This window comes from Petaurus breviceps, unplaced genomic scaffold, assembly GCF_028583685.1.
Source record: "Petaurus breviceps papuanus isolate PSGF00001 unplaced genomic scaffold, PetGlider_PUasm1.0 90434, whole genome shotgun sequence".
NCBI classification, from domain to species: Eukaryota; Metazoa; Chordata; class Mammalia; order Diprotodontia; family Petauridae; genus Petaurus; species Petaurus breviceps.
Window position 1 is genome coordinate 2,273,073 of NW_027187251.1, and position 12,376 is coordinate 2,285,448.

At 38.5% G+C, this 12,376-nt stretch overlaps 1 protein-coding gene across 2 annotated transcripts in view; it reads left to right on the plus strand.

The window, feature by feature from the left end:
• The window catches only part of KCNH1 (potassium voltage-gated channel subfamily H member 1), a 543,998-nt gene that overhangs the window by 40,855 nt on the left and 490,767 nt on the right, over positions 1 to 12,376 (plus strand). For both annotated transcript variants that reach the window (XM_069108778.1, XM_069108779.1), the window contains exons 4-5: positions 661 to 789; positions 11,089 to 11,207. In XM_069108778.1, the coding sequence (XP_068964879.1) occupies positions 661 to 789; positions 11,089 to 11,207 (248 nt within the window). The remainder of the gene's footprint in view (positions 1 to 660; positions 790 to 11,088; positions 11,208 to 12,376) is intronic.

Here is a 12,376-nt window from a genome sequence, read left to right on the forward strand (position 1 = left end):
TTCCTTCTTAGAAAGAAGCATTATGGCTATCCTTTCCCCTACCTCTTCTCTCCATACTCTAATACCTTTCTGTCTCTTGTTGTATTTCTTTTCCTCTTCACTTCCTCCAACCTCCTGACATGTAGGTCCTACTATGTCACTTTGTTGAGAGTGACTTACATAGGTTCAGTGTATATATCAAATTTGTGGGTTTCAAAACCTTAAGTTTCCTTCAGAGCCCTTTAAAGAGGGACCTGATTTGAAACTGAGGGTATGTGCTCCATTAGCGAGGGTAAAAAATCCTCATTCTTTTCTTACCAATTACATCTGATCACATGGTGGGATGGGGGAAGTCTTGGGTTCTCTTTGACTCCGTTTCTCAGTTTTTCACTGATTTGCTACCTATTAATCTCAGATATTATATAAAGGTAAGTGAGACCAATTTTTGTAAAATTATTTGAACTTGCCTAAAGTAAATCCCCATCTGAGATGTTAAGGTGAATATTTTAAATCTGTGAAGAAAGCAATTAATGATGCAATTGCCTAGCACCTGAAGGAATCAGATGCCTTTTTTCCCTCATAAATTAATATCTGCACCTATTCATTCCCCAAACCCTTTGCCTCCATAGAGCCTTGAATGAAAATGTAAATCACTGACCACCCTTTTGATATTCTTTTCAGGGACACCTGTGTGGTTCTTTGTGAAAATTGCTCCAATTCGAAACGAACAGGATAAAGTGGTTTTATTTCTTTGCACTTTCAGTGACATAACAGCTTTCAAACAGCCAATTGAGGATGATTCATGTAAAGGTTTGTAATTCTGATTTGTACAAATACATTTTATGCTTTCTTCCTCAAGAGTGGTCCAGGCATCTACACAGAATTCAAGGTTGCCAAGGCAATCTAAGCACAAAGATTAAAAATTATGCTCTAATTTATATTGGAGGAAGGTAAAATGTCACCCTGGAATAAATTGGGGTAGGAAGCAGAAGGGAAGCTTGTGGTTCCGCCTGGGAAGCATGGGGAATGAACACCAATTAGCATTGGACATTTCTAGCAACATTAGAGAAACATTCCACATTTTCAGATGGTAATGGTCACTTATCTAGTAGTGAACAGAATTTGGTCAAACTCTTAGATGGAACTGAATGAATTATACAGGCTCATACACTGAGATGCATGTCGGATGTTCAAAAATGTTCTTTTAAAGAGGCATAGACTATTTTGTTTATGGAAAGTGATGGTGGAAGTTCACTCATCTCCATCAAGGTGTTTGGTTTGGTTCAGGTTGGCTAGGTTACTTGCTTAGAGGATAATATTAAAGAAAGAGGTGGCTAGGTGGTGCAGTCAATAGAGCACCAGCCCTGGAGTCAGGAGGACCTGAGTTCAAATCCGGCCTCAGACACTTAACACAAAAACTAGCCATGTGACCTTGGGCAAGTCACTTAACCCCAATTGCCCTCCAAAAAGCAAAAAAACTAAAAAAAAGATAACATTAAAGAAATCAAGTCATTAGATTCAATTTCTGATTAGTCTGATTCATGGCCTTAAGTAGAGATTCGCTTCTGGTAACACCACATACTGAAACCCTCACTGTAACCAGCCACTTCCTAAAGACGTGCCTCAGTGACAACAGGAGCCTAACAATAACAAGTGGATTTCTTAGCATAAGCCAATCCCTATCCTTGGGAAAATGACTCGAAGCAAAAGTCCTGTTGTTGATGGGCTAGTAATCATGTATGTGTACAAAGAACCACATCTTAGTTAGTGGTTGGTTGGGATATTGGGAACAATGCAATGCTGGATTTCACTTTTCTTACTCCGGCTCTACTGAGATCTTCCATAGATGACAGGGAATAAATCAAGTTTTGAAAATTTCTTCTTATCTGACACTTTTCCCCAGGGGTATCTGGGGCTTCTTTTTCTAAGGGTCTCATGTGTTTAGCCAAGTTGAAAAAGGATATCCAAAGAAAACCATAGTGGCCCAAAATAGAAAAATAATAATAATTAATAAATAAATATTTATTTATAAAATAAATGTTATTTCATTGGTATAGGGAATTCCCAGTGAGGAAATTCCCTTTACTAGTGCAGATTATACCTGTTTTGCAACTTAGAAAGCTGTCTGGGCAAATTAAAAGGTTAAGTTACTGCAGGAGGCAGTGTGGTTCACGAAAAGACCACTGGTCCTAGAGTCATAGGATATGACTTCAAATTCTGCCTTTTATGACCACTACCTCTGTGTCACCTTGGGCAACTCATTTAGCCAAACTGAATCTCAATTTCCTTATCTCTAACATGAGGGGAGTGACCCAGATGGTCTTTAAAGCCCCTTTCTAGTTCAAAATATATGATCCTGTAATGTGACTTTGGTCATGTCTCCTCCCTTCTCTAGGACTTAGTTTCCTCACTTGTAGAATGATGGCCTCTTAACAACTTTATATCTATGATCCTAAAATTCTGTGATATGACCTTGGACAAATCACTTCCCTCCTCTAGGCCTCAGTTGCTTTACTGGTAAAATGACAGAGTGAATAGGATAGTCTTTAAGGGCTCTTCTAGCTCTAAATCTATGAACCCATTATCTTATGATATGACCTTGAGAAAGTTTGTTACCCTCTCCTCATTTGTTGGCAAGGAAAGAGTTGAACTTGCTGTTATCTGTTTCCTTCAGATCCAAAATTCTATAAATCTGTGATTCTAAACATGCACATCACATTTTAAAGATAACCAAATTTAGTAACATCTTTCCATTTTTCTTCCCCCAAATATGATTATGCCGTGTAACCAATTTTGCCAGTGCGTGAATATCTAATTTTCTCTCACAATAAGAGAGTTTAGATGTCCTGATGAGACAATAACAATAGCATGGATTTCCTTGTCATAAAGACATGTGAAGAATAAGCATATTTTACCTGGCATCTAGCAGTCTTTATTTGATTCTGATGTACCTGCCTGAATAGATAAATCAGGATTATATAATAAGGCTCACTCAGGTCAATGCTTCAGGAACCAAATGCATCACTTCCTTTTAATGAGTTTTGGTGGTGAACTCCCTTGCAGTAGGGACCATGAATAAATCAGAAGGGCTCTGGTAAGGATTGATTAAAGAGAGTTAATTGTATTACCCCCATTCCTTTTTTCTTTTGGAAACTAGGCACTATTTTATCTCTTTGTTAGAGAAGTAAATAGGAAAACTCTAATCCTTGATATGTTTAAATTCAGAAAATTATAATCCATAATAGCAAGAACAGGATTAGTATATCTCACTTAATGTCCCTTCAAAAGCTGTCCATTATAGATGATTTGGCAGCCTCCCAGTCTTATTTTACCTTGTTGTTTTAAGCCTGGTTCTCCCTGTCTCACCCAGACTGGAAGTGCAGCTGTCATTTGCCAGCCCAATGCCACTGCTGACTGGCATAGGAGCTTTGACCTAATCCATTTCCCACCTGGGCTGGGCAACCTTCTGGGGGGGGGGTGTGATTGCTTGACTTAATGTGAACAGCACTAAAACTTAGAATTCTGGAGCTTACCTGATGCACTAGCCTTTCTGATAGCAGGAATTACAGGCATGCATCACTCTGACTCGTGGAAGCTTGGTTTGACTCTGCTCTGTGTATGGTCCTCTGCTTAGACATGTTCACAAATGTTAAGATCCTATATATTATAGAACAATATAGATCATCTCAATTCCATAGTGTCATTATTATTATATGAATTGCAGTTTTGTCAACAACCCAAAGAGCTAAATACATCAGGGAGAAAAAGTTACCCTCACTGTCATGTGCCTTGACTGTACTCCTGAGAGGCACTGGGGTGTAGTGGAAAGTGTTGAACCTTGAGAGAGAAAAGATACGGTTCAAGTTCTGGTTTCACTGCTCACTCTGTGTGGCCTTAAGCAAGTCACTTACCATCTGAATCTCAGTTTCATCATCTGTAAAATGACAGGATCGGACAGATCATCTCTTGATCTCTTTCTACAATGGTCAGGTCCTTCCCACCTCTAACTTTCTACAATGTTTTTTTTTTTTTTCTTTTTCCCTTGCCTACATCTAGCTGTTTTTCTAGAAGACAGAAACAAGTGCTCATTTCAGTACCTTGGTCAGCACCAATAGCCTCTGAACTAGAATTTACAATCCACTATTACTTGCACCAAAGAAAGACTTGTAGGTGTGGATAATCCAAACTACATATTTTCCTCAAATAAGTAGATTTGGTTCATCTATATATGTCTCCCCTTCCTTTCTGTACAACTAGTTTTGCCTAAGATTTTCCTAGGTCTGATTCATGTAATCTGATACTACAATTTAGTTTACATTCCCTGATATATGTCTTGACAATAGTAGGATATGGCCTCAAAATGTACTTCTTGCCACAGAGAAAATCCTGTTGTTTAATAAATTACAATATAAAACTTGAAGAATGGATAATCTATGCAGGGCTAATTGAGAACTAACTATAGTTAGATCTCAAGCAAATAGCGTGCCTTTGATAAAGTCTTTTGATTGCTCTAGGTGCCTTTTCATTAAAACAGGGATAATACTACGCATACTATTTAAATCACAAAATTACTATGAAAAAAATGATTTGTAAATAATAAAACATTATGGATTTATTTTTCTGGAGTCTGTTCATCTTTTTAAAATAACTTTTCTATTGCTTCCTTTTCTCCTTTATGATATGCAGCATAATCTCTTTTTGCTTATGAAGCCCAGTTGAGAGAGTTTCACATTAGGGACCCTATTATATTTTATGTGAGGATCCACCTTTCTTCCATTATTTAGTGCTCCATGATTCCATACATAAACCTTGACTTCTCTTCCTTCTCTTTGTCATGTCTTTGCTTCCCATCTTTTAGGACATTTCATTGCTTATCAGCATCTCTGACAGAGATCATAAGCAACCAGGTGAGAAGGTAAAACTTGAGTTAGTTTTGTTACTTCCAAGTAGCTCTTTTCTTTCTTTCTTCTTTTTTAAATGGTTGGGTAAGAGAGTAGGTTGAAACAACTAAAATGGGAAACTATTCCTTTGTGGATTTCAATTGTCCCTACTCTCTTCATTCCCTATTATTATGGATAATTGAGAGTAGGCTGCTGGAATTTTCTCTCTGTCCTCATCCTTCTTCTGAGTCAGTTATACTAGGGAGTTCTGTGACTGTGAGTGCAGGAGAATAGGCTGCTAGGCTTGAAACCTTCTCTGCAAATTGCTCACTGTGAAATGAGTCATCATTCTCTTGTTTTCTAACTCACCCCACTGAATAACCTCATTTTAGAGGAGCAAATTCACTTTCAAAGAGCTACCTCTTGCATCCAACTTCTGAGCCAGACTTCAGCTAAGTGCAGAAGACCATGGCAATGTGAAATTCCAGCCAAGATTTTGAAGGACAAAGGGTTAGGAAAGAAAGGTAGGAGACAAGGATCTCAAAGGCCATCTCAGGTTTAGTCTTCTTATCCTTATGTTTTCATAGGGAAATTTTCATGAAGCACTCTTGGGGAAGAGACAGAGTAGTAAAAATTATTCTGGTTTTTTTTCTCCTGCTTTGCCTTGAAAATATGAATGGTATTTCCCCAAAAGGAATCCATAGGATTATCAGCTCACATTGAGAGTGATGCTAGAGAGAAGATTCAAAGATTTATCAATCCCCAAAGCACTGTTACTGTAGGAGCAATCCTAATTTTGTTATGTGTGTGGATAATTTGCATTTTAGTAGTTAAAAGCAGAGGGCTTAAGGGAGAGAAATAAACACCCAGAGAGTGCCTACTACTAACTGCAGCTTACATTTCTAAGTCCACATTTTCTTTACCAATATGTCTTATTGTGTATTCTAAGGAAAGTTAAGTTGCCCATGGGTCCTAGGATCTGATTTTCTAAGTGGACCTATGGGAAGCAGATGCTTTGAGCTTAGAACAAGGTTTCTATTCACTTTATCTCCTCCTAAGCAGGATGAATGTTTACAAAAAGTCTCACATCTCCACAAGTTCACATTGTCTATTTTGTCCACGGATGGGAATAGCTCAGTTTGACATCAAAAGAACTTGATTTCCCATTTCTTCCAGTACCACTTCAGTGTCCCCAGGGTCCTATGAAGCAGGGATGGCACAAAGCTGCATTGGCTAGAGCAAAACCTTGTCAGGCTTGCCCAAGTTCAGGTTCAAATATTGTATGAGGTTCCATATCAGAATGAGAAAGTGAGAAGCAGCTACTGACTCTTAATCTGGATCAGGCAACTGATAACTATGGCACTGATTAAGTCATTGAGGGGCATCATCCAAACAATTAACAAGCATTTATCAATTGCCTAATATGTTCTTGACATTGTGTTAGGTGCTGAATATACAAATACAAAGAATGAAACAATCCTACTCTCAAGGACCTTACTTTTTAACTGGGGAAGCAAGAAATATAACTCTGGGGCAGCTAGGTGGCACAGTGAATAGAGCACTAGCCCTGGAGTCAGGAGGACCTGAGTTCAAATCCAGCCTCAAACCCTTAACACTTACTAGCTATGTGACCTTGGGCAAATCACTTAACCCCAATTTGCCCTGCCTTCCCCCTCCAAAAAGCAAAAAAAAGTATAACTTGAAGTATGGAGAGAATTAATACAAAGAGAAATATATGCCAAAGCACTATGTTGACCATGTAGTAGGTTTAAATAAGATGAATTGGGAGATGCTTGTTAGTTGACATGGTGATTTGAAAACACTTGCTGATAGACATGGTGATCAAAAGGTGTCCATTTGTTGGTATGGTGATCAGAATATGCTTATTGGTTAATATAGTATAGTAGAAAGAGTATTGGATTTAGAGTTAGAAGACCAAAGTTCAAGTCCTGACTCTACTGCTTACTAGAGGGTTGATTATGGGCAAGATTGGACTAGATAATTTCTCAGATCCCTTCCACACTAAATCTGTAGTTCTGTGGATGTTGGAAAGAACATGAAACACTTCCCACTATTTGCCATTCTTTTTCTTGTTTCCTTCTGTTTTATCCTTCCCTTTCTTCTTATCTTTTTTCTATTTTCCCTACTCTACTTCTTTTCCTTCTCCCTTTCTTTCTTTCCTTCCATTTTCTCCCATCTATGCCTTAGATTCTCTGCCTCTTCCAGCATGATGCTGGACAAATCATTTACTTCTTTGGGCCCTAGTTCCATCAACTTTAAGATGAGGAGTTTAGGCAAGATGGTCCATAAGGTAATTTTTAGCTCCAACTTCTGTGATTCTTTGCTTCTCATCCCCACTTTTTGTGCTTCAAGAAACCTGTCACAGGACACTTGGTTTCCTTTGGTTGATATCTTTGTGAACTTTGCTGTTATCTAGGTTTTCCCTAGGTCATGCTTGGTAACAGGAAAAATCCTCTAAGAATATATTCCCTGGAAGTTATGCAGCTGCTACAGTCATTTCATTATTACTTTCTTTGTATAAGCAGTGAGCCTAGAAAAAGGCATAACCTAGAGATCAAAATGGTGTTGGCAGTAGTGATTCAAAATCACTCATCTATCCTTTGCCCCTAGGATGTATGTTGCTTTCTCCAAAGGAAGAGTGCTAGATTTGGGATCAGAGGACTTGGGTTCAAATATATCTTTGCTATTTAATTTGATTAGATTTTTTTGGATTAAAAATTTTTTTTCTTGTTGGAGGATTAAAGTTTATTTTCCAAGTATATGTTAGTCTTGTGAGACTCAACCGAGAAGATGCTATTTATAGAAGATATTACAATATTAAAAATAGATAAAATTTGTATTTCAGTTCAGGTTTCCCCAAACCAACTATAATAGTTTGTTGAATATGATTAATTCCCTACCACTAACTGTTAGGCAAAAATGAAACAAATAGACAAAAACCCTACAACTGAACCAGGGATTCCAGGCCTTCATCAACTTATAAAAAAAACCCAAACACATCTAAAGCAGAGGTAAACTTCAGTAGTTTTGTTTTTCAATAGTCAATCATTAAATATTTTTATGTATGTTTTAAATACTGTAAAGAGACACTTATTTTTGTCACATGTCTCATTCTGGGTGTCTTTTTCTTGAAGATCTCTTTTTTTTTTTGGAGGGGGGAGGGCAGGGCAATTGGAGTTAAGTGACTTGCCCTAAGTCACATGGCTAGTAAGTATTAAGTCTCTGAGGTTGGATTTGAACTCAGGTCCTTCTGACTCCATGGCTGGTGCTCTATTCACTTCACCACCTAGCTGCCCCTTCAAGATTTCTTCTTCCACTTTGGGGTCAGAATCCTCAAAGGCTAGCTCATTCAGTGATCCAAAGTCTTTGAGACATTGCTCAGTTAGTTTTTCTATTGTATCTATCATGTATTGCATTATATTCTGATTTTTCTGCCAGCTTCTATATTCTCTTCTTATAGGTTAGCAATTTCTTTATCCTTTTGTACAACTTTAGAAATCATAGTTTTTTGTGTTTTTGCAGTACTTCATAAAGAACTTCCCTTCATTTTTCTGGTACTACTCTCTTGTACTGAGGAGAGTTACTACCTGTATGGTGTTAGTTGAATCATTTAACTTCTCTTGGCCTCAGTTTTCTTGTCTATAAAATGAGATGGCTTAGGTTAGATGACTTCATAGATCCTATTTATTTCTATATTTTTTTCCAATGACTTCACATTTTCATGTACTCGACCCTCCCTTCCTATTTTTTGTCTTATTCAACCCTCACAGGACAGAGTTGGGATTCTTAGAGAGCTGAAACTTTGAGATGGTGAGCATATTGATCATAGGATCATTAATTTTGGACAAGAATGGACTTTAGTCAATCAATCAGTCAGTAAACATTTATTGAACACCTACTATATGCCAGACAGTATGTATATAAAATAAATACAAGCTAATTAGCTGAAGGAAAGCACTAGTATTAAGGGGCCAGAGAGTAGAATTTTCCATCTTTAAAAGCTACATCAATAAAAAGACTATCCTCTGTTATACCCTAGGTAACTACCCACTTCGACTATGTGTATTTCTGGTTTTGATACAAATGGGTACATGTGTGCCCCCACTTGTGTTCACGTACACACACAGATTTATTTTCACATCCCTTAGGATATATTTTTTAGGGTCCAATTTCAGTTTTATCTTCTAGAGATGAAAAGCAACATGGCTGAAGGGCCAGCAGGAGCCTGAAAATTGACTTTTAAAAAAAAATAGATTCTGCTGAAAACAAATTGCATTGAGCACTTTCATAAGTGGGCCATTGGTCCATTCAAGAGGAGACCTGGAGAGTCCCATGTAGGGCCTGTTCTGCTTCCCTCTTATAGACTTTAATGGTCATTTTATATCTGGAATCTCATGGTGCATTTTAAGCAGACCCTAAGTAGTATTGTTCCTCTGCTTAATGGAGTTGGGAAGCTCACAGAGTTCCTCCAACTTTTTCATTAAAACCCAGAATGTTTGGAATAATAAGACCCCCCAAAGAACTGATTTTCTCTTCTGTGTTTGCATAAGATCAAGACACAAAACACCCCCAAACCTCAAACCCTGAAGTCACAATACTGAAGGTCACATTTAAAGACCACTCTTCTTGATTCCAGTATCAACCATTGGGTCGGTTCTTATTGGAAGTTGAGAATTAGCCTGAGTGATCTCTCAGGGACCCAGGATCCTAGGATTATGTAAATCTCTTATAGTTTGCTAACCATTTGGGGAATCCCTATTATGTAACACCTGCCTCCTTCCATCATACAGTCACTCAATAAACAGTTATTGTGCACCCATTGTGTTTTGAGTGTCTTGAGAGGCAGGAAATAATCCAAGAGAGATATCACAATGTCACAGATAGAATTGAGAATTAAGAGGTCCGCTTTCTAGTTCTAACTCTGGGACTGAGCAAATCATAGACTCTCAGAGTTGGGAGAGACCTGAGAGATCATTTAGTCCAACTTGTACCTGAGCAGAAACCATCTCTATGTCATCCCTAGTGTGTGGTCATCTACTTCTGCTCAGAGACCTCCAGTGATGATGAAAACTCTATTTCCAAGGGCAGCCCATTCTATTTTCAGACAGCTCAAATTGTTAATTGCCTCTCTATAGCTTCTATCCCTGTTTCTAGTTCTGCCTTCTGGGGACAAGCAAAATAGCTCCTCCATGAGATCTTGGTCAGGTCATTTAAACTCTGATTCTTAGTTTTTCCAGAGAGATTCCAGAGGCAGGGAGATCAATATTTATTGCTTTCTCAGGGGACTGGTGGAAATCAACAAAGAGCAGAAGAGGGTAAGTAGTGTAACCATTTGATGGTTCCATTTCCATTGGGTCTAGTTCAAACTGTGGAACTATTTTTGTCACCCCAAGAGCCCCAGCACCAGGAGGTTAAGGGGTCAGTCTTGGCTCTCCAGAACTACTGCCAATTACAATGAACCCCTGGGGGAAATTTATCAGACAGTCTAGATCTGGACCAATCTGAGACATATAATGAGTCAACTATCTTGATGTACTCAGCATTGGGAAGAAATTCTTCTCTGGGAATCAGTTTATTATTGCCTGGCTCTATTACTTGTTCTGTGTCCTTAGTGAAAATCTCTTATATGCTCTCAGTTTGTGTTTCAGTTTCCCCATCTCTGAAATGGAAAGATCTAACCTAATTATGGAATAATGAGATGGTAGGTATGAAGGTGTCCTCTAAAACATGCACTTTAAAGTTTGCAAAATGGTTTACGTGTCATTTCATTTGGTCCTTTTAACCACCCTGGAAGGCAGATACCATGATTTCCCCCATTTTATAGATGAGGAAATTGAGACCAAGAGAGGTTAAGTGACTTTGCCCAGGGTCAGTTAGTACATGTCTCAGGTAAGATTTGAACTCAGTTCTTTCTGAGTCCAAGTCCAACACCCTGACCACTTACAGAAAATAAAGCACAATTTCTAATGAAGTGTGATGTAGCAAAAAAAAAAAAATAGAGACTTTTCTTAAGTCTTTCTGAACTGTGAGTGTGAATTATGGGAGATACTATGTACATGATGGGAACTTAATACATGAGCAAAGTGGGAAATTAAGAGATGGGGGTGGAAGAAAGGCATCCATTTCTAGAAATAACTATGATAAGGCTGGTTATCTGTATTTTTACTGCATGTAGCAGAATGTATCTCTCCTCTCTTCTTTCCTTTAGGTTGGGGGAAATTTGCCCGGCTAACCAGAGCTCTTACTAGCAGCAGGGGCGTCCTGCAGCAGTTGGCTCCAAGTGTGCAGAAGGGTGAAAATGTCCACAAGCATTCCCGCCTGGCTGAGGTAAGGGTAAGGGGTGGTAGCCCGGGTTCCTGGAGCACAGACAGGGCAAATTTGGCCATACCTCTGGGAAGCATGGTTGTTCTGTTTAATAGATAAGTATATAGGAAGAGAAAACTGTCAGAGATAATGTGGTCAGGTGGGAGTCTTGGGTTCTAGTCATTGTGGTCACTGACCAAGGGTTGTAATTGAGTAACTGTTTTGGCCCCTCCTCCCTGGGTCTCATTTTCCTTGTCTTTAAAGTGAAGAAGTCAGACCTTCTGTATCGCTTATGAGAGTATAGTTATCAAAACACTTTGGAGGGGAAACAAAAAAGGCACTACACAAATACAAGATATTATTGCTACTTAATTTCCTCAAGGAACTGCAATTTTATTAGTGTTAGTATGTGCTTCACTGGCACTGGCCATACTCCAAAGATCCCACTTCCCCCTGCCATGCCTTATTTCTTGATATTTATGAGTTGCTGTTGTTGTAAATGTTTATCTTTTGGAGACCTTCTCGCCACTAGCTTCTCTAAACTGAATTTTAGGCTGGACCTAAAGCCAGAGATGGCCAGTTTAGCACCAGACCTATACTAGAATATTTTCCAGCTTGGTTGGATCTATCAAAAGGTGTGTTACCTGACATAGCCTTGAGAGCCCAGCCTCACTTCTATGTCAGGAGTGGATACCAAAGGAGGCCTTCAATGGGGCATATTTATTGCTAAGCAGTTAGTGAGTCAGCCTCTGAGAAAGGAAAGCCTGGGTCCAAGTCATACATCATTCACATACTAACTGTGTTATCCTAGGCAAATGACTTAATCTCTCAGTACTCTGGACAACTTTATAAGACTATAAATTGTGGAGTGGGTGCAGATCTGCATCGGTGGAGGGGGTTTCCTATACCAATGAAATCCAATATCCAGCATACTCTATGATAGTATCAATAGTACAATGGAGTAGTGTCTCTGCCTTCCTTCATTCCTTTCTTCTTTCCTTCCTTCCTACCTCCTCTTTTTTGTTTTCTTTCTTTCTTTCTTTCTTTCTTTCTTTCTTTCTTTCTTTCTTTCTTTCTTTCTTTCTTTCTTTCTTTCTTTCTTTCTTTCTTTCTTTCTTTCTTTCTTTCTTTCTTTCTTTCTTTCTCTCTCTTTCCTTCCTTCCTTCCTTCCTTCCTTCCTTCCTTCCTTCCTT